Below are 22,150 nucleotides of genomic sequence, written 5' to 3'. Positions count from 1 at the left end.
ATTTCTAAAATAAATACTTGTAGCATAAAATCTTCCAGATACACTGACAAATTAGACTAGAATCAAAGAGGGAGACAAGGAGAATGAAACACAGATTGAAATATACATGAGAAGTTGAGGCAACTGGAGATGTTATCACAGAGAGGAATAGATTTAGTGGAAGCATGATCCCCCTCTTAACTACTAAAGGGGTATTATATGGAAGAGGTAGTATGTTTGCTCTATGATCCCCAAGGAGAAGAGCTAGTCCATACAAGCCAGATGTGGGACCAGGCTGAGTAAGAATTTTTTCACTTTCTTAAAATTGTAGTGGGCTGCCATAAAGTAATCTGTTGTATGAGGTCAAACAGAATGATCATCCATCAGGAATTGCAGGGGATCCCACGTGGGAAGTGGTTGAATTAGATGGCCTTGAAAAGTTTGTCCTAGTTTGAAGATACTGTGACTCTTTTAAATCCAGTTATTCCTGACAACTTAGAATGCTAAGTTAGTTGTGGAGTTAATTTTTTAAAGGCTCATTTTGCCTGACAAGATTGTATCAAAGGTAACTTCATACCTTCATAGTAATTATGATTAATTGTTTTAGCCACATAGCCATATATCTGAAAATTACATGGACCATTATTTTAGCCCTTTGTTATTGCTGAAAATGAAATAATATTTTACTATCAGTTTTGACCTTCATATCCAATTTGGGCTTACTGTTTATTTAGATTAAGCTCCTTCACCCTTTTAAACAGTTATGTGTGTTCATTATCTTTCATCTTTTATAGGAGCGGGATCGTTATGCCTACAAGATTCATCTTCCAGAAACAGTAGAACAACTGAGGAAATTTAATGCAAGGAGGAAACTAAAGGTAAATTAAAGAAATCATCAAAAAGCCAGATAGAGGCAGTTGATGATAATGTTTTTATTCTGTTTCAGTGCCCATAAATATTATCCTGGTATTGGCTGTTGCTTTCTTACAGCTAAATTCTTATTTCCAAAAGTTACCATTATTTCAATAAGATTTTGGTTTTTTAAGTCATTTAAGGTAATATCTAAGTACAAATCCAAACAATAAGTTATAATAAATGGAAGATTAATCATATTTTAGATTTATGTTATCTCTAAAATTCATAGCAGAGATATAATTACTTTAAAAATAGTAATTTGCTATTATTATCCATTATTGTTGAATTTTAATCTAGGCCATGCTTTCTCAAACTTAAATACTTTGTCAGAAAATGTGAGTTTAGTTCAATGGGAATAATACCAAATTAGAATTGGAACTAGGGTTGAACAGCCATCACAAAGCAGTAAAAATCCCCACTACCTTAGTCTACTAGAAAATATTTTCAAATCACTTTTCTCACTTTTTCTTTATTCTTCCTAGGGTACCTTTCTCCCGTTTACCATGCTCCCTATCCTCCACCCCACCAAAAACAGACAAATAAACAAACAAAACACAGTATTTACTTCATATGGAGGGCCCATTTGACTTTAAAAGGTTTTTGAGGTTTTTGAAAAAGACCCGGAATAAAATAATGGAATCTTTCAGCACTGGGCAAAAATCTTATGGGACAGCATTTCCCTCCTCCCCCCAACAGAGGAAACTATTATATTATGGTCTTAAAGTTAACTTATATTTGACTTACTTTAATTACTATTAAAAAACTTAGCTCTATCCTCTAAGTGGTTGATTAGATGAGTCCTCCTTAGCTATGTGACTCCTGCCAACTATAAAACTTCTCTTCATAAGTATTTTCAGATATGTCATAAGTTGCAATAATATTATTAATTCATTGTTATTTGACTCCTGAAATATGTGAATGATTGTATTCAACTCTAGATTTATAAGAACATTTATATGAATTTTCAGGAAACTATGTAGGCTACAGTATTATCATATGGAGCTGAACTGGCCAACATATTAGCCACTAGCCACATGTAGCGTTTTAAATCTAAATTAACTAAAATTAAATAAAATTAAAAGGTCAGTTCCGGGACTTCCCTGGTGGTGCAGTGGTTGAGAATCTGCCTGCCAACGCAGGGGACACAGGTTCGAGCCCTGGTCCAGGACGATCCCACATGCTGCGGAGCAACTAAGCCTGTGCACCACAACTACTGAGCCTGCACTCTAGGGCCCGCGAGCCACAACTGCTGAGCCCACGAGCCACAGCTGCTGAGCCCGCATGCCACAACTACTGGAGCCCATGTGCCTAGAGCCTGTGCTCCGCAACGAGAAGCCACCTCAATGAGAAGCCTGCGCACCGCAACGAAGAGTAGCCCCTGCTCACAGCAACTAGAGAAAGCCAGCACACAGCAACGAAGACCCAACGTAGCCAAAAAATTAAATAAATAAATAAATAAAATTTAAAAAAAAAAAAAAGGTCAGTTCCTCACTCACATTAGCACATTCCAAGTGTTCAGCAACCATATGTGGCTAGTGGCTGCCATATTGGACAGAGCAGATATAGGACATTTCCATCATTGCAAAAAGTTCTATTAGAGAGTGCAACTGTAGAGTAAGGGAAATTCTAACATGTCACTGTTGGTGATGATTATTCCCAGTTAAGCCTTTTTCCTAGTTGTTTTTGCAGTCAGGGGTACAAACTGGCTCTTCTCTATTTAAAAATCCTCGGCAAAACAATAATTATTAATGACATGCCATTATTGAGATGGTGCCCAAAGGAGTTTCCCAAGACTTTTGGTTTTTTGCTTTGCTATACACCTGAACCAGTATGGCCTACAAAAGAAAAAGAAAATCTTATCCAAAGTGAATGGTTAGCCATTTTTGAAGTTAATTTCTTTCCCAAAGAAGCTATTAATTATACTTCTTTCTCAGTTCTTCCCTAAAGTCTTTTTAACTCTATTGTTGCTTTGGCCTGTGTGACATTACCCTGTCTGGGATTGAACCTTTCATTGCCCAAATAAAAGCCGTTTACTATAGGGTTCAGGCTTGCCCCCTCACAAGAAACACATGCTGTATTTCTCCCAGTGCCACTGAATCAGACTTGGGCCTAAAATAGCCAAAGTGGTGACTAAGATTCATTTGGACAGGAGCAAGCTGTCACAGCGGAGAGGGATCATGTGAATTTACCACATCCCTTTGCAAGCCTCTTTAAAATTTAAGACCCACCAAACAACCTAGAATTAGGAGCATCAGCAGGGTTATCACTGAGTTTTTTTTCAGCTTCTGGTAAGGCTGTATTCCTTTGTGTATTCAGCCACCCTGGTTAAAGCTTGTTATACCTACTCTCCTCAAGAAACTAATTCTCATTCTGCCATTTCTGTGAGCTTCTAGAACAGAGATTGCAACTTCCCTGGCTTTCAGAGCTCACCACACAATTTATTTTCACAAATGAACAGCTAGGTACCCATCCTTCTACCTAGACACTGTTTTTAAGCCCATCAAATGGTGGGAAACACCCTAATTATTATGATTCCCTTTGAAGTTCACACAAAGCAGTAGAAAATTGATTTTATTACTAAGTCAGAGGTAGGAAATTTTTATTGTCAGTGGCAAGAAGAAAGTGAATGAGTACAGTGTTATGGGAAAGAGTGACCTCTAGAGCTACATCGCCTTAGGTGAATTCTGACCCTGACACTAGCTGTGTAACCTTGAACGAGTTATTTAAATTTTGTGTGCCTCAATTTCCTTGTCTATAAAAATGGGGATAATGATAATAGCTAACTCATAGGGTTGTAAGGATTTAATGAATTAATATAGCAGTTAGAATAGTACCTAGCAGTCATACGTGCTCCATAGATACTATTTTCTATTAACATTTTATTGTTATTGTTTTATTATTATTTTAATATTTAATACCTTTGATTTGGTCTCTATTTATTAACAACTGTAATTCCTAAATGGACGCTCCATACCATTTTAGCTTTTCCCCAGTAACATCATTTACATTTTTGAGATTTTTAAAGGCTTTCAAAAAATTACAGAACACCAAAAATGTCGCTGAATAATCCCTATTTATGTATTTCTTCCAAAGTAATGATGCTTAGACTTTTCTGACCATTTTGATCATCATTTTCCTTCACAGTATCTAGAAAGAAAGGATCTTATACCTGTGGTATATTGTAATAGTCACTCCCCTTCTAGTGACTCTAGTATCTTTCCTCTAGTGTCATATCCATCCTGTGATATACATTCTTTAGAGCAGTGGCTCTCCAAGTGTGATCCCCAGACCATCAGCATCAGCATCACCTGGGAACTTATTAAAAATACAGATTCTCAGGCTCTAGTACAGTCAGGCAAAAAAAAAAAAAAAAAGGCATCCAGATTGGAAAGAAAGTAAAGTTGTCTTTGTTTACAGATGACATGATCTTGTATATAGAAAATCCTTAGGAATCTGCAAATATCTATTAGAAGTAATAAGTTCAGCAAGGTTGCAAGATACAAGATCAGTATATAAAATTGAGTTGTATTTCTATATATGAGCAATGAACAGTCTTAAAATGAAATTAAACAATTCCATCCACAATAGCATCAAAAAGAATGAAACACTTAAGAATAAATTTAACAAAAGAATTTTAAGACTTGTAAACTAATATTGCTGAGAGAAATTAAAGAAGATCTAAATAAGTGGAGAGGTATTTAATATTCGTGGATTGGAAGACTCAATATTGTTAAGATTCTTCCCAAATTGGTCTGTAGGTTGAACACAATCCCTATCAAAGTTTTAGCAGAAATTGACAAACTGATCCTAAATTTACATGGAAATGCAGAGGACCAAGAATAGTCAAAACAATCTGTTGAAAAAGAACAAAGTTGGAGGACTTATATTTTCCAACACTTACTATAAAGCTATAGTATCTGTGGTACTGGTATGGTATAGGGTTAGACGTGTAGATTGGTGAAGAGAATCAAGAGTTCAGGAATAAACTCTTATATTTATGGTCAGTTGATTTTCAACCAAAATGCCAGAGCAATTCAATGGGGAAGGAATAGTCTTTTCAACAAATGGTGCTGGGACAATTGGATATTGACATGCAGTAAAAGACATAAACGGCCACGTATTGGATGGTTGCATTTATTTGCAGTATCTCGAATAGGTATTTACGTGTGTAAGTCCATAGAGACAAAAAGCAAACTGGTGATTGCCAGGCACTGGGTAGTGACTGCTTAATGGGTATAGGGACTTTCTGGGTTGGGATGAGGATGTTTTGGATCTAGACAGAAGTGGTGGCCGCATAACATTGTGAATGTACTAATTAGCACTGAATTGTACACTTTAAAATGGTTAGTTTTATGTTATGTGAATTCCACATAACCTACTTTTTTTTTATACCATATGACAAAATAGTCTTCTTAAATACTGGCTTTCACTTTGGCACACTTGAAGGACATGACACATTCACATAGTAACAGTAGCTCACCACACCAGTCAGCTCAGCCAAGACACCACCCATCCCTCCCCCCCTCAGCCCCAGGCATGCAGGAGGTTGGAGGGGCATACGTTTATTGAAAAAGCCCCATGGGTGATTCTGATAAGTTTACCTTATTGAGAGTCATTACTCTAAAGCACAAACTTGTAATTGGTCTACAAAATTCCGTCATATGTACATATCATAATTTAATTAAACAGCTGTTGGACATGGACATTGCTTCCAGTTTTCCACAACCATAAATACTATTGCATTGACTCTGTTTTCACTAATCTTTGTACACCTCTGATTATATTCTTAGGGTAAGTTCTTTGCTACTGGAACTTGTTGGCATCAGAGTGTATACATGTATTTAAGATTTTTGATCTCTATGAATAACTTACCTTCCAAAAGGCTTATACCTGTTTATAAATTTTAATGTATTTTTGGTAGTGAGTTTATTATTTTTGCAGTTGAACCTTTTTCCCATTCTGAAAGTTTTGTGAAACTATTTTATGCCAGAATATAAAACATTATTCATTTTACTCTACTGAAATTTCAAGACTATTACTCATTATTGGTTATAATAGTGTCAGTACTCAGCAATCAGAAAGTGTTCCTTTCCATATTCATACATTCATTTTGGCATTTAACCTATTCAGCAAGCTACAGGACACAACAAATACCTAATGAGAAAATTATTTGGACAAGTATAAAGCATTGACATCATTTTCAGACTATCTTTCGAACTGTAGGTTTTAAAAGTTTATAGAACCCTACATGTGATTTGAATTATCACACATTTCTTTTTATTTTCCTTTCTTTCTTTCATTATTTTATTTTACACCTGTGAATGATGATGGAAAATTTCTTTTCACCATTTTGGTTATCAGACATTTCATATGTTGAATTTTTCCCCTCCTTTTATTTCATACCGAGCTCTAGAATTTTAATACTTCAGTTTTTTCACATCCTCTAGAAATAATACTTCTTATATAAACTACATAGTCCTGAGTACAGGACTAGATATGAGGATTGTATTTTCTCAGACTGAATATTAGGATGCATGGGACAGAGTGTGTGATCCAGACTGTCTGGAAAATCTGTGCTCTATGGGTATGTGTCTCTTAAGGAGGCATACCTGTACTCTAACTCTGGGTGCCATTTACATGAAGGAGTTACTGTGCAAGGGGCCGAGGTGGGGAAAGGGGCTGTGGGTGTCTGAGCTTGTCTATCTAGGGAAGAGGCTCAGCAGGAAATCTGTTCTAGAAATCATTCCCTTTGCTTCATGAATTAGAAAGCAAATTTCCCTATAGTGAAGTATGTCAAAGTTATTCTGTACAAATAGAAGCAATATTCTGTATTTGGGTAAGTTTATTGCAGTCACTTCAGGAAAGGGTGAGTTGAATCCGTGTAATTCAATTTAGAGGATAAAACCATTTATTCCTTGTATATACAGAAAGTGAGGGAGATTTCTGATAACTTCCTATAATTTTCCTTTACTGATTTTGCAAATTGCAAAAATATAGCCTGCATTACTTCTCTGACTTGGGTTCCTGCAGTTTGTAGAACTAGAAAAAATTTGTTTAGGAATGCCGTTTTCCGGTACTCACTATCCAATACAATAGCCACTAGGCATATGTGGCTACTTAATTTTTAATTTTAATTAATATTAGATGAAATTTAAAATTTGATTTCTCGGTTGCACTAGCCACATTTCAAGTGCTCAGTACCACATGTGGCCAGTCGCTACAGTATTGGTCAGTACAGGTATAGAACATTTCTGTCATCACGGAAAGTTCTGTTGTACAGCACTGCTATCTGCAAGAGTAATGCTACACCTAAGCAGCACCTTTTGAGAGGTCAACCAGGAAGCTTTAATTAGCTGCCTTTTGTCAGTCTTCCCCCTTCTACCAATTCATCAACAGCTAACTTAAAGATTTATCGAGGACCTTTGTGCCCTAATGAAAACCAGCACTTACCCAGAGTCCTCTAATTACAGGAGAGAACAGTAAATTAGCAGAGAGGTTGCAGGCTCCAGCTCCTCAGAGCAGTAAATCTGGTATCCAAAAGGCACCTTTGATTCTAAACCTGAAAACGGTTATTCTGGTATGAACAGTTACATAAATAATAATTGACGTGAGTTTGACCTTATATTTTATAAAGCAATTCTATTAGTTGCTGATTCTGAAATACAGAGTTTATTACTCTCAAAGTTAGACAGTCTAGCTTTTGAAAGTTATTATATACATTAAAAGACCATCTTTATGAAATACTTTTACACAGACCCAAAAGGATTCCTAAGATATCTATTCCATGCAATTGCTCTGAAATATAGCCATATCTACTACACTAACAAGTCTCATTTTTAATCTTCTTCAGAGAAGATAGCACAGCCTCCTTTAATCATATGCCCTGACTTAATTTTGAAACTCTAGCTTTTAGACTTTTGTTTAGATTATGCTTAAGTATCAAATACATATAGGCCATGCTGACTAAACTGAATGATAACTTTGGTTGTGACTATATGGAGAGAGATGGGAAGTTCTGATTTAGTTAATGATCTTACCTCATTATCATCTAGGACCTAATTCTTACATGTAGTCAACATAAATCCTTTAACATTTCTGCCTCGAAATGATTTTCTAGCCTTTTGGTCAGCCTCAACCACTCCAAATTCTCCACCCTTTTTAGGGTTTTGAGTTGTGTTCTGAGTCTTAGTAAGATGATCCTCTCTCAAATTCTTAAGTCACACTTGAATTTGTATGTCCCGGTGATGCGTTTTGCCCCCCCAGTATATCACAAAATGATTGTGTGACCTTGCCACTTAGGTGCAAAGCCAGTATTCTATATCTCATACTTCTGTGTTTTGTATTTAGACTTTTAAAAATATACCTCCCTGCCCTTGTGCCTATCAGCCTTCATGGTACTTGTTTCTGAGCTCAGTTAGGGGGCACCAGAAAGGGGGTATTGGCTTTTGACTCTGTCTTCAAGTCAGTAATTCATCTGTGTTCAACTCTCCTGTTCCTTACTTAATAACTTTGTTGTTTCCCTAAGTGCATGTACAGTAGTTTAACTTAGCAGAAGTCTGAGCTAACCATTTTCTTTGTTTGTTTTCCACTTCCTTAAATGAGACACAGAATCATCTAGTGGGGAGTGTTCCATTTTGATGTTTGACATATTAACTACAATTATGATTGAGCTTAATTACTTGTAGTTATCTTTTTCTTTGAATTTAAAATCTGCCTTCTCCTTTCTAGGTTAATTTGCTTAGTAGAAAATTGCATCATTAATATTAGTAATCAGATTGTGAATGGTCTTCTTTTTTTAAAAAATAAATTTATTTATTTATTTGTTTTTATCTTTGGCTGTGCTGGTTCTTCGGTGCTGCACATGGGCTTTCTCTAGTTGAGGCAAGCAGTGGCTACTCTTCGTTGCGATGCGCAGGCTTCTCATTGTCATGGCTTCTCTTGTTGCAGAGCACGGGCTCTAGAGTGCAGGCTCAGTAGTTGTGGCGCACGGGCTTAGCTGCTCCGTGGCAAGTGGGATCTTTCCAGGCCAGGGATCAAACCTGTGTCCCCTGTATTGGCAGGCAGATTCTTAACCACTGCGCCACCAGGGAAGCCCGTGAATGGTCTTCTTAACTCAAAATCGTTATGTTTTACTCTCAAAACTTACTGAAGTATAAGTAAGATATACTGAAGTATATCTTCTAAACTAAAGTAGATAGAAAGCTTCTTTACGAAGGATTTAATAAACTGGAAAGTTTGAAGAACTACTTGTATAAGATCTGGTTTTATGTTGTTATATCCACAGGCTCTTCAATAGCGACAGTGTAGTAGAGGGGTTGGCAAACTACAATCTGGGGACCAAAGCACTCACATAAGAGCTTTACGCTTTCACAAATTAATACATCTATATTTCTATTTTTATATATAAAGTTTTATTGGAACACAGTGATGGAAATTCATGTACATATAGTCTATAGCTGCTTTCACGCTAAATGGCAGAGTTGAATAGTTACAACAGAGACCATATGCCCTGCAAGCCTAAAATATTCACTCTCTGGCCCTTTACAGGAAAATATTTTTGACCCCTAGTACAGTAAAAACCCTTGAACTGGGGAGAGTAGTCAGAAGACCTCCATTCTGTCTACTCTTGATTCTATCTCTAAGTTGGCAGCAACCTTAATAGGTTACTAAGCCTCTCTAGGCCTCAGTTTCTTCATCTGCAAAATGAGTCTCCTTAGAATGAATCATCTTGCAGGTTGACTCTCCAACTCCAATAAAATTCTATAAATCCATAAACTGTTTTGAAACCATTTTGCTGTTTTACATAATAGCTTTGTATTGAATTTTTGAACCACATGCAGTCACTGAGTTTAGAGAGCTAAATAAACAAAACTGCTAACCATAAGACAGATAAATTAGGAACTTGCTACTATTGTTTCAAAAGAATTTACCTCTCAGGGCTCTTTTAAATAGTGCTTTCCCAGTATAAGTATTTCTAGATCTTTGACTATAGTGGTAACTAGAACAGGCCTTGAAACATAAAACTAACATATTAAGAAACTCAGCTGAACTTCATTTGGAAATAAAAATAAAGCATCTCTAAAATTTTAGTTTCAGTGTATGAGAAACATGTGCTTTGATCTATAAAAATTCCATTTTCATCCAGCTTTTAGGGAACATGTATAATATGTAAAGTGAAATAAGCTTCTACTACAGAAAGAAGAACTCAACATTCAGTACTATTTTTTCATCATGGTAGCTGACCATAAAATTCTGCATAAGAACCTCTCATGCATTAACCCTGGACTATTGGAAATCTAAAAAAGTTGCCTGGAATGGTATCATCAAGATCACTTCTCTACTTTTTGCTCTTCCCTTTCTGTTTATATTTGCTCTTTTTCAGTTTATATTTGTAGAAAGAAACCCTAACATAACCACCCCCCAAAAAAATGAACCTTGTAGAAATGTGTTTCCATTAATAATGTTATTAGAATTATTAGTAATTATTAATAATTTTATTATTATTGTGATTATTAATGAAATTTAATAAATACCTGTATACACAAAAGATTGATCTTTCTTTTCAGAAAAATCTAAGAGTTCAATATTTAAAATTTAGACTTAAGCTTCTTTACACTTAGACTACTAGGGTGATATGATACTTAGACTACGTAAGTGAGCAATTCTCCCTAAAGCAGCAAAGGCTCTACTCAGGTTCTAGCTACATATTAGTAGGGTTAGTAATAACTTGCACTTACAAAATGCTTTATGGTTTGCAAAGCACTTTCATAAACATTACGACTTTTGACAATCACGTAAGGTAAGCTATGTCAGTTTTAATATCCTCACTTTACAAATGAGAAAACCTCAAGAGGTTAAATGATTAAATCAAGTAAGGTCATGCAGATGGAAAGTGGCAGAGCCCAGGAACACACCTGGATATTCTGACCTGCACCTAACACTCACATGATTCAACACATACAAAATAACTTTTATCGTTCTTATTGTTACTGAAACAATAATTCCCAACATTTTTCTACCCAATAATCTTAAGGGATATCATGGACTCAACATGACAGTGTTTCTCAACTAGGAATCAAGGGAGGCTATGCATGTGGTTTAGAAGAGTCAACATGTAGTTGATTCTGCTGGGTGGCCTGAGTGAGAATACTGTACAAGAGTAACACATAGTCATTATTAATATCAAAAAGAAAGGAAAAAAAGATTTAAAAAAAGAAAAATGACTCACATTCCTACTACCCAGGGATAATTAGTACTATTAACATTTTGGTATATATTCGGTCTTTTATATCTTTATTAACTTTTTTTCAAAAATAAGATCATACTACTACAGATTTTTTAAAACCTTTTTTTGTGTAATTCATCACAGACACCTTATCATTTCAGTAAACACTCTTCTGCAGCATCATTTTATAGTGACTGCAGAATATTTCGTTGTCTAGTATACGTTTAAGTTCAAGATGTAAATGGTTTCATATACTTTTACAATCCCCAACAGTGTTTGTCTGGTATGTGCGTGTGTGATTTATCTAAAGGAATCCAAAATTATTTAAAACCACCTCTTTTCTAGCTATCATCTCCTATATATTTGACCTTCTGAATAATTCTTAAATAAATATTTGGTAATTAACTTTTTTGTATTTATGTATTTCTTTTTTATCAATATTTTTTATTGAAGTATAGGTGATTTACAATGTGTTCATTTCTACTGTACAGCAAAGTGATTCAGTTATACATATATACATTCTCTTTTTTTATATTCTTTTCCATTATGGTTTATCTTAGGATATTGAATATAGTTCTCTGTGCTATACAGTAGGACCTTGTTGTTTATTGTATTTCTTTTAATAATATCAATATATATTTTTCGGGACTTCCCTGGCAGTCCATTGGTTAGGACTCCACACTTTTCACTGCCAAGGGCCTGGGTTCAATACCTGGTCAGGGAACTAAGATCCCACAAGCTGCGCAGCATGGCCAAAAACAAGAACAAAAACAAAATTTTAAAAAATATATATATATTTTTTCATCTCTTTGCTTTAGGGTGCAGTACTAGCAGCTGTGTCAAGTCACAAATTCAACTCATTCTATGGGGATCCCCCTGAAGAGTTGCCAGATTTCTCCGAAGACCCTACCTCCTCAGGTAATTGAATCATTCATTCATTCACCAGTGTGAATCATTTAGTGTCTACATCCTTTCTCTTCCATTATGAATAAACTTTTTCTGTGAATCTAGTCAGATCCTCCATGGGATTCTAAGGAAGTGTCAGCAGCCAAATTCCATCCACATGTGTCGGATTCCTTTTCATTTTAATACTGAAATTGCTTTCCCCTACTGCTCCAAACCGACATTTCACTTTTTTTTTTTTAATCTCGGAAATACTTCTTCCCCTTTCCCCCCTCCAGACCCAACACTGCACTTCATCCAATCCAACATTTGTAGTCAGTCTTTCTGAATCTTTGTGATTACCTTCTACCTCAACAAAAATTTCCGATGTAAGATTTTCCCCATGTCAACTGTAGCAGATCAGACTTTGGAACAACGCTGCTTTTAATTGAATCTTTCAATGTAAAGCTGTCTTGTGAATTATCTCTAGAAACAATTTACAGGTTCATCTCTTTTTATAAAGTCTATAGCAAGTCTACACAAGCATTCAAGGGAGAGGAACATAGAAGAAGAATTGCCTATTTTGATGAAATGTATATAGGTACTCCTGAAAAAACCCACTAATGTTCACAAAATTATTTTATAAAATGCTCAGATTTCCATCTTACCAGTGAGGTATTCTCAAGGATTATTTACTAAAAATACATAGGACCCATTTATATGTATATGTAAATGCATGTATATGTGTTACAGTTTTAAATTTTTATTTGCGTATTTATTTACTTAACTCCTATATCATATGTCCTCTGGCCTCAACTTTTCTTTCTTTCATTAGAATTACTCAGTATTTGTCATGTGGTTGACTTTGCGCTAGTGATTTGATTTTTGTACTCTCGGACTGGCTCATTCAATATTCGTGCATCAGCATTGGAATCAAGGCCCAGGGCCCTTCCTAAAGCATGAGTTGTTTGTCCTTCACCGGTAGCCATATAGGAAGAATGGATGTGCTAAGCTTCTTACATGTTGGAACCATGAGCATTTGTCAGTATTTATGCTTCTTCCTTCCTCTGTTATACACGTATGTGCACATACCTGCTCACATACGCATATACACACAGAGAGTTTCTTACCAATTGGTATGTGCTTATACCTTGTGCAAAATAACAGGATCAAATTTCCCATTCCAGCAGCTATATAGTTCCTTATTTTGACCTTTACCAATTGGGATGTGAATCTTCCTCTTTTGAGTGAAGGTGATTTCCAAAAGCATTCATAAATGGGAATCTTAGAGAAGAGACTCTGAGGAGGACTTGCTCTTTTCCTCTTGTGCTGACTTGGTCATTATCCAGAGTCCTTCCCACAGGAAAGGCAAGGCCGTAGTTGTGTTATAGGTATATTCCCCACCGCTCCCTATTGTTTCACATCTGTCTTTTTTTCTTCTGGTCCATTTTGTTCCCTCCATTTTGTAGCTTTCTGTTATTGTTAGCTCAAACCTCCTTCTTCCTTCCTCACACTCAGATTACAGTTAACCCTTTCTAGGGGGAGTGAATCTAGTAACAGTTTTATGTTGTACTGTGGCTACATGATATAGTCACATACTTGGAATATATTTAGAGATTTTGGGTCAATATCTCTAATACCATTTTCATCTTTAGAAATGGGAAGAGAGCAGGATGGGCCTTGCAACAGCTTCAGAGACCTAATCTTTAATGTTGCCCCTTAATATTTACCTCTGCTTAGCAAGACTTTAATGAGCTCTTAAGTATTCCTTTCTGTGAAGAGCTGGATTTTTCTTTTAGGAAAAGGAATTGTCTATAGTTATGCTTATTTTCTGTTAAATACATTTTTATTGCCCAATTTTTTTCTGTTTTTTTTTAGTACAGTCTCTAAACGATATGGTTGAAATAGTTTCTGATTACAGTACTTGCTTTTTAAAAAAAGAAATTTCTCACACTGTCTTGTGGGTAGCCTGCAAACCCTCAAATTAGTTGTTCACAATTTTGCATATATTGCTTCCCTTTCCTGTAGTCTCACCCTATGCCTTTTTTTTTTTTTTTTTTAAGTTTCTGGATCTTAACGATCCTGCAAGCAGTCTGTATCTTCATTCGATGTGCTAAATGTCTCTAAAATATTTTTGAGGGCACTGTCCAGCTGCTATCAATAAAAGATAAAATTGTTATGCAGTGTAAGTGTCTGATTACCTACCCTAAATGAAGGGGAAATTTTTATATAGTCAGATGTCAAAGACAAAGGAAATTTTTGAAGAAAATTTTAATGTTTTCCTAAATTTCACATGGCTATCAGGAATTATCATATGTTCCTAAAATTAACTTTTAATACTAGGCCATTTAAAGGGAGGCATTATCTATTATTGTCAGCATTATTTATCAAATATCTGTCTTTGCAAATTTCCTTTACTGCAACTAACAGCAATGGTTGTATGGTTAGTTGCAGAAAGACTATGATGTTTTATCTAGACTCATATAAGGGCTTTATACTTACATAAGTTAACACATCTATATTTTCATTTTTCAGTGCATTTTTATTTTTAATATTTTCATTAATTTTAAGCCTAAATTCTTCTCTGTTTAATCCTAGCCCTTTAATTCTCCATCATTTATTTTAAGTTCCCAATGTTATCCTTTCCACTGCCTTTCTGTTCAAATTTGCATGGGTTTGTTTTACAGTACAAAACATAAAGCACTTTTCATCTTTACCTGAATGTTCTTCCAGAAAGCCCATGTCAAAAAGAAAAAAGTGATCATAAAGCATGTGCTTGTAGGGCAGGGGTGAGGGAGTGGGGAAGGAGGAGTTAGAGAGAGAACAGTATAAGGTCACCAACTGTCCTTTCTTGAGATGGACTGTTTTTCATCTTTAGATAATGCCTTTTCTATTCTTTCTGTGAAATGATAGTAAATGGTAGTTTGTTAAATCTTTTTTCTTAATGACCTTGCTTGACAAAATTAAAAGCTGGCAATCCTATTTTCCTCCCCGCAAATTCTATTCAAAATCATAATTTTAATTTTTAAAAAATAATTTAACAGAGCCTTTCATTAACAGTGGAAAAAATAATTTAAAATGAATCAGTTTGTCATCTAAAGAAGAGTTTAACATATTTAGTTATGCTGTTTACATTGTAAAATAATGTTTATATAAGAGATTTTTTTTCCTATTTTGATTATTGAAATTAGTCCATTATACATTCTCTAGAATTTGTTAGGTTTAATCTTAAGATAAACAGTGTATTGTTGCTTTGTTACTTAACAAAGTGGAAATATTCTGTTCTTGTCTTTCAAATCAAAGAAGTCAGAATCAGAACACAGGGGATGTTCTCATGGAACACAAGGGCTCACTTTGGGCTCAGCTAAGAGACCATGCTTCTTGTGGCTCATCTACTGGGCCCAACTGTGGCTTGATAACCCGCTTGCTCTAAAATCATACTGTTTGTTGTTTGTCCATATGCTGCCTTCCTCCTAGGACTTCTAGCAGCAGAAAGTAGGTATCCCTTTGCTTTCCTCTAAGGTTTATCTTTTATGCAAAAGTGTTTGGCTTTGCATGGTTCATAATCAGCTTGACTTTTTCCTTGGCTGTTTCTGCTTAGATGTTTATTTATGAATTTTAACACTGCTTGACCATACAATAAAAACTTGGATATATTGATTTCCTGAAGCATTGTTACACAAATAATACTAACTTCTTACTTCTTTCACAAGAGGAAAAAGAGGCAGTGTTAAAATTTTAAGTGCACTTAATATTATTTCACATCTGAATTTCAAGCACAAATACATTAATTCCAGGGAAAGGCTAACAATTTATTTTATAGTTTGCTTTCAAGAAAACTTTCAGGGTAAGTGAACGTTCCTTTAACAGTTATATAATCTATAAGCAGTTTTTTTTTACTCTGTTACTGACTCTATTTTTAGCTTATTGACATGGAGCTGTGAAATAAACTCCTGGATTCATGTCTCTTAACAACTTCTACCATCAGAAAGAACATCTATAAAGAATAATGTAATGGCTAGATTTTCATTACAAAGGGATATAATTTGAGTATGTGAGAATAGTAAAGTAAAAAGTATGTAAGAAATTACATACACACAAATGAGTATTAGTAAAACTAAGGCAATCTAAATGAGATGGGTGGATTGTATCAATGTCAGTATTCTGGTTGTGATATTACCCTATGTTTTGTAAAAAGTTACCAGTGAGGAAACCGAGCAAAGTATGCAAGGGATCTCTGTATTATTTCTTACAACTGCATATAAATCTCCAATTATCTCAATAATAATTTCAATTAAAATAACAGAATAAATCTTTACCTCAACATTGTGCTTACTGGGGGGAAAGTATATAAGAGACAAAGATAAATAGAAAATCTGGGTGCTACTAATTAAATTCATTGCCATACTTTCTTGCATTAATTACTTGTACCTCAAATTGCAGCCAATTTAATATAAAAATCTCACAGTATGTTAGTTATCTGTTGCTCTCTAATGAATAAGCTCAAAACAGCATTTATCATCTAACAGTTTCTATTGGTCAGGAATCTGAGCATGGCTTAGCTGAGTACCTCTGGCTCAAGATCTCTCATGACACTGCAGTCAAGATGTCATCCAGAGCTGTGATCTCATTTGAAGGCCCAACTGTAGGGGGAATCCTCTTCCATGCTCACTCACATGGGGGTTGACAGGCTTCAGTTCCTCACGGACTGTTGGGCCTCTCCATAAGGCTGCTCACAGCCTAGAAGCTTGCTTACCCTGTCACAGATGATCAAAGAGAGAGGGCAAAAGTAAGAGAGAGCACCCAAGACAGAAGCCATAGTCCTTATAACCTGATCTCAGAAGTGACATCCTATCACTTCTGCCGTCTTGTGCTTGTTACAAGTGAGTTAATAAGTCCAGCCTACACTCCAGGGAAAGAATTGATTATACAAGGGCATGAATATCAGGAGTCAGGGATCTTGGGGGCCATCTCAGAGGCTGCCCACTATGTACCAGTTAATGACCATTGGAATGTAAGACACTTCCCATTTGTAACTGTTTTTGTTTCTCCAGATTTAGTATCCCTCTCCTTTTTTTGTTTTTCAATCAGCAGACCTATTGTGTCATTTGGGAATGAAAGCATCTTGGAGGTGTCAAGTAGTGCTTTTCCTTAGTTGTAAGGCCTTATATGAATGGGCACTTAACAACCAGCAGAATGTTATTTAAAGTACTTTGACAAATTTGTGCCCAACGATGTTGCTATTTGGAAATATAGATTGTTTTAACGAGTAAAATGGCATTAGAATTATGGTATCTGTACTCTGATAGAATACATTTGCAGAGTTTTTACTTCTTTTAACTAATAAATTTTAAGGCATCTGCACTATAATCTATACATAAAGAATCTAAAGCATTTATCACCATGTGTAAGTTTTCATAACTTGAATTGGATATAGCACAGATGCTTAAGTCCAAAATACAATTTTCATTACAGGATTCACTATTGCTTATAACTTGACCGATAACCAGGATTTGCTTTGTACAGTGGGAATAAAACCTGTTGTCCAGGGGTAGGGGTAGGGGGAAGAGATTGACTGCAAAGGGACAAGAAGGAACTTTTGTGGAGTGATGAAAATGTACACCTAAATTGATGAATTTTAACTTAATTCTACCTTAGTAAGCATATTTTTTTTAATGCTACTGTGCTTGCAAGGAAGGGCTTTGATTGAGTGGGTGATATGAATGTATGTGTACTGATTCAGTGTTATATAAATAGGACTGCTAATGTAATAGGAAAGAGAGGTTATTGATAACTCTTCAGGAGAAACTAAGACTAGATTGAGATCCTGAATTTGCTCAGTAATATTAGGTTTTATAGCTATACATATAACTTTTTAAATATACACATACAAATCTTTGTTGCTGAAATAACTGCATACATGGGTGTATATGCGGTTTATCAGATGTATGCAGTGTATACATTTATCAAAACTCATTGAATGGTACACTTAAGATTTGTGTATTTCACTCTATGTAAATTTTATGTGAGAGAGAGAGGGAGAGAAGTATTAAAATCTATGCTGATGTACTTAGAGGTGAAGTGTACTGATGTTGACCATCTGCCACTTATTTTGAGATGAATGAAAAATAAGATGAATTGATGTGTGGATAGATATGTGATAAAGCAAATATCACAAACTGTTAATTGTAGAATCTAGGTGGTGAGTATAGTTCTCTCAACTTTCCATATGTTTGAAACTTTTCATAGTAAAGCTAGGGGGAAATAGTTTTAAGACAGACTCAACCTACTTTGACACTGAGAACGTTTTAAACATTCTACTATTTATTTTTCTGTCCTCCTTTCAGGTTATTTTTACTCAGTCAACTTTTTTATGAGACTTTTCCACTCTTGTAATGAAACTGTTCTAGACTCAAAGTTTTATTGACCTTTAAAGCATATTTCTCTTTAAAGAAATAGACTCAGAAAACATTTTTAAAACAGGTGACGTATTTATGCTTCTTTTGATTATTACTTCATAACAGTAGTAGAAAACTTTTTAGAAAGTATCAGTGAGATTCTTGGAAAAAGTAGAAATGTTCAAAGTTAAAATGTATGATTATCAACCTAATTTTTAGATACAAACTTGATTACCAAATGAATTATGCAAAAGTTAAAGCAAAATACTATTCTGAAGACAGGGCTTGATTACTTTCTAATAAATTTATCATTGTGAAAGTTTGGACCAAAGCCTAAGAAAATAAACCTTATATGGTAAACAAAATTCAGATCAAAAAGAAAATAGAAATTGGATATCATCTCATTACCAAATGCACATTATTCAGGTGTGTTGCTGAGGGTAAAACATGGTTTCAGGAGGGACCAGTCTGTAGTGGAAGGACTAGGTGTTAGAGACCTGGGTTCTAAGACTCACTCTCGTACTCACTGCTGTGGCTCCACAGTCATTTAACCCCAATGAGCGTCTGATTTTTCAAATATAAATACACTTGTCTACAGGACAGGGTTATTGTGGAATCACATAAGATAATAAGTGTGAAAAGCACTTTGGAAATCATAAACTGTTACACAAATATAAGTATTAAAATAATTTTCATTGTGACTTGGAGGAAACTGCTATAAAATAAACTGTTTTCAGTGGTTACATATTTCTCATTATAATATTTTATTTGCAATTCTTTAGAATTTGCTCAGAAAACAATCATTTTAATCGAACCTATTTTATTGTGTCTTTTTGTACAAAGCATGCTGCAAAATGCAGCCTGGAATACAAAAGTGAATAGAATACCTACAGTCCTGCCATTAGATAAATTGCCCTCTGAGGTGAACTTGTGTACTATTGTGTTTTTTTTTTAAGACAGTTACAAGTTTATTCAGTGGTTTTATAGAGAAAAACATCCTTTTCAGTTTTTGAGGAAAGTCAATAGCTCTTTCAGATATGACAGTATTGATCAGCAAAATAAATACTAGTAACAGCTTAAGAGCTTGTGTGTGTTGTGTTGTGTTGTGTTGTGTTGTATTAATTATTACTACTGCCTCTGTGTTTAAAACAATAGCAATGGAAAAGCCCCAGAAATGTCTTTGTGTACATTTATATTTTATAATGAATTGAAAAATTATGAGATTTTTACATGGGCTTGGTGTGTTGAACTGCGGATATCAATCGTACGCATCTGTGAGATATGGTTCTGCTGGTCATACTCAAGGAAATAACGAAACCTAGAAGAGGTGTCAGTAGGAAGTGTTAAAACGATCAAGGGTAAAGAAAGATTTTGAGGTTAGACCAAATATATATGTTTATTCAATATGAAAAGACAAAGGAGAAATTGAATAAAAACTGTAATTTTCCTAGCTAATTCCAGAAACTTTAAATTAGGGGCACTTTTCAGAGCTTGAAATAGGCAACTTGAGTACACCTGTGGAAATGCTTCCCTTCATGATTGAAAACCTACAAAGTTAATCACATTTGGGTACAAGATAAGACTATAAATCAGTTCAGAAAAGGTGACAGATCCAAGGAAATTAAATAGACCTGTTGACCTGGTGGGTCTTGCCTACTAGAGACACAGGCAATAGATGCCTTTGTGCTTTCCAGCAAAGCATCCACTGGGTCTGCCAGAGCAGATTGGAAACCTAGGTGGAGGTGTTGAATTCCTGCTAATCCACCTCTTCTCTGAGACTGTCCCAGCTCCTCCCTGGGCAGCCCTATTTCTGTACCACTTTATTTTTTATCTCTCCTCTATTGTTTGCTTCAGGGTATAGTATGCCTACTTCACACACCAGCCTGAGAGCCCTTTCCTTGAGACCAGGGATCATACCTGTTTTCCCTGAAGCCCCTGCCTCACACCTGGCAAAAAGCAGGAACATTTGGTAAAGGTTTTGGTTATTGTCTGGCCCAGTAGGGTTCAAGTTCTTTTCTAACCTCCATAACCATGCATAAACCACACGTCACTTCTTGTTGAAGGTTCCCCCTATGTTTCCTAGTACGGCCAGTTACTGTAGTAAGTCAAGAAGAGCGTACACTTTGGATCCAGACACACTGGGGTTGAGTCCTGGCTGTACCACTTCAGCTGTGACCTTCCTTGACCTCTCTGAACCTCAGTTCCCTATCATCTGGAAAGGTCAGGTACTATATTTACTTTACTGTGTTGTCCTGGGGATATGCCTGACCCATAACAAACACTTACTAATTGGGAGCTGCTATTGTTGTTTCTTTGGTACTTAATTAATTCAAGGCATACTTTGTGGATGTAATAAAATGGATCAAATATCCACCTGCCTTAAGGACCTCACAGCACAGAAACGAAGAGTGAGCAAATGCAAAGGTAGGGTAGTGCTGGTAGGACAGGAATTGCAGAGCTTTGGGAATTCACAGACCAACAAATGATACGTCCCTGATCGGGTACAGCCAAAATTGCTTCCCAGTGGTTAGACTTTCCATCTTAGTATTCGCTAGATACAAGGTTGTTTTATTTTAATCTTATAGTATTAATAAACTACTACCTCGATTATATATCAGCATAAGCAGTGCTGGATAGAGACAATAAAAACTAGATAAGATTCCACTAAGGTAACTAAGTGAAAATGATCATTAGCTTTCTGTGCTATCTGTTGAATTTTTTTAATATACAAAAAAACCCCACATTTCATTAATATTTTTGTTGTTGCAGTTAATCCAGAAGCTTAGAACTAGCTTTAGTAACTTTATAAACCTGGCATCATTTAATTCTCCTGTTGATGATGTGCTGGGGTCAGGGGCTCAGTGGGATATTTGGGACTAATATCTTTACATCATATCTTGCTTTCCAAGGCTTTTAATAAGGGACAAGAGAGCTGACTTTTAACTAATTTCCAGATTTTTTTTTTCCTACTCAGAACAAAGTAAAAGTCCTGAGAAGAGCAGGTAGAAGGAAGTGGATTAGGTTAATACATTTTCAGGAATAGCAGGGGAAATGAGGACTGGTTTCTGCCTTGTACCTTTTTTATTCCACTTAGTATCCACTTAATATTTTCAGTGAAAGAATACCAATAGCCTGGTATGTGTAATTATTCAAAATTTAAAAGTATCCACAGCCCCATCAACAGATGAATGATCAAATTGTGGTACATCCCCACAATGTTCATTGCAGCTCTATTTACAATAGCCAGGACATGGAAGCAACCTAAGTGTCCATCGACAGATGAATGGATAAAGAAGATGTGGCACATATGTACAATGGAATATTACTCAGCCATAAAAAAGAAACGAAATTGAGTTACTTGTAGTGAGGTGGATGGACCTAGAGACTGTCATCTAGAGTGAAGTAAGTCAGAAAGAGAAAAACAAATACCGTATGCTAACACATATATATGGAATCAGAAAAAAAAAAGGTTCTGAAGAACCTAGGGGCAGGACAGGAATAAAGACGCAAACATAGAGAATGGACTTGAGGACACGGGGAGGGGGAAGGGTAAGCTGGGATGAAGTGAGAGAGTGGCATGGACATATATACACTATCAAATGTAAAACAGATAGCTAGTGGGAAGCAGCCGCATAGCACAAGGAGATCAGCTCGGTGCTTTGTGATCACCTAGAGGGGTGGGATAGGGAGGGTGGGAGGGAGACGCAAGAGGGAGGGGTTATGGGGATATATGTATACGTATAGCTGATTC

At 35.6% G+C, this 22,150-nt stretch overlaps 1 protein-coding gene across 9 annotated transcripts in view; it reads left to right on the top strand.

Annotated features, from left to right (window-relative positions):
• The window catches only part of CASK (calcium/calmodulin dependent serine protein kinase), a 392,163-nt gene that overhangs the window by 274,001 nt on the left and 96,012 nt on the right, over positions 1-22,150 (top strand). For all 9 annotated transcript variants that reach the window (XM_059909976.1, XM_059909981.1, XM_059909979.1 and 6 more), the window contains exons 9-10: positions 774-857; positions 11,938-12,037. In XM_059909976.1, the coding sequence (XP_059765959.1) occupies positions 774-857; positions 11,938-12,037 (184 nt within the window). The remainder of the gene's footprint in view (positions 1-773; positions 858-11,937; positions 12,038-22,150) is intronic.

This window comes from Balaenoptera ricei, chromosome X, assembly GCF_028023285.1.
Source record: "Balaenoptera ricei isolate mBalRic1 chromosome X, mBalRic1.hap2, whole genome shotgun sequence".
NCBI lineage: Eukaryota > Metazoa > Chordata > Mammalia > Artiodactyla > Balaenopteridae > Balaenoptera > Balaenoptera ricei.
The sequence above is the reverse complement of the archived record's forward strand: the minus strand, read 5'-3'. Positions and strand labels throughout refer to the sequence as shown.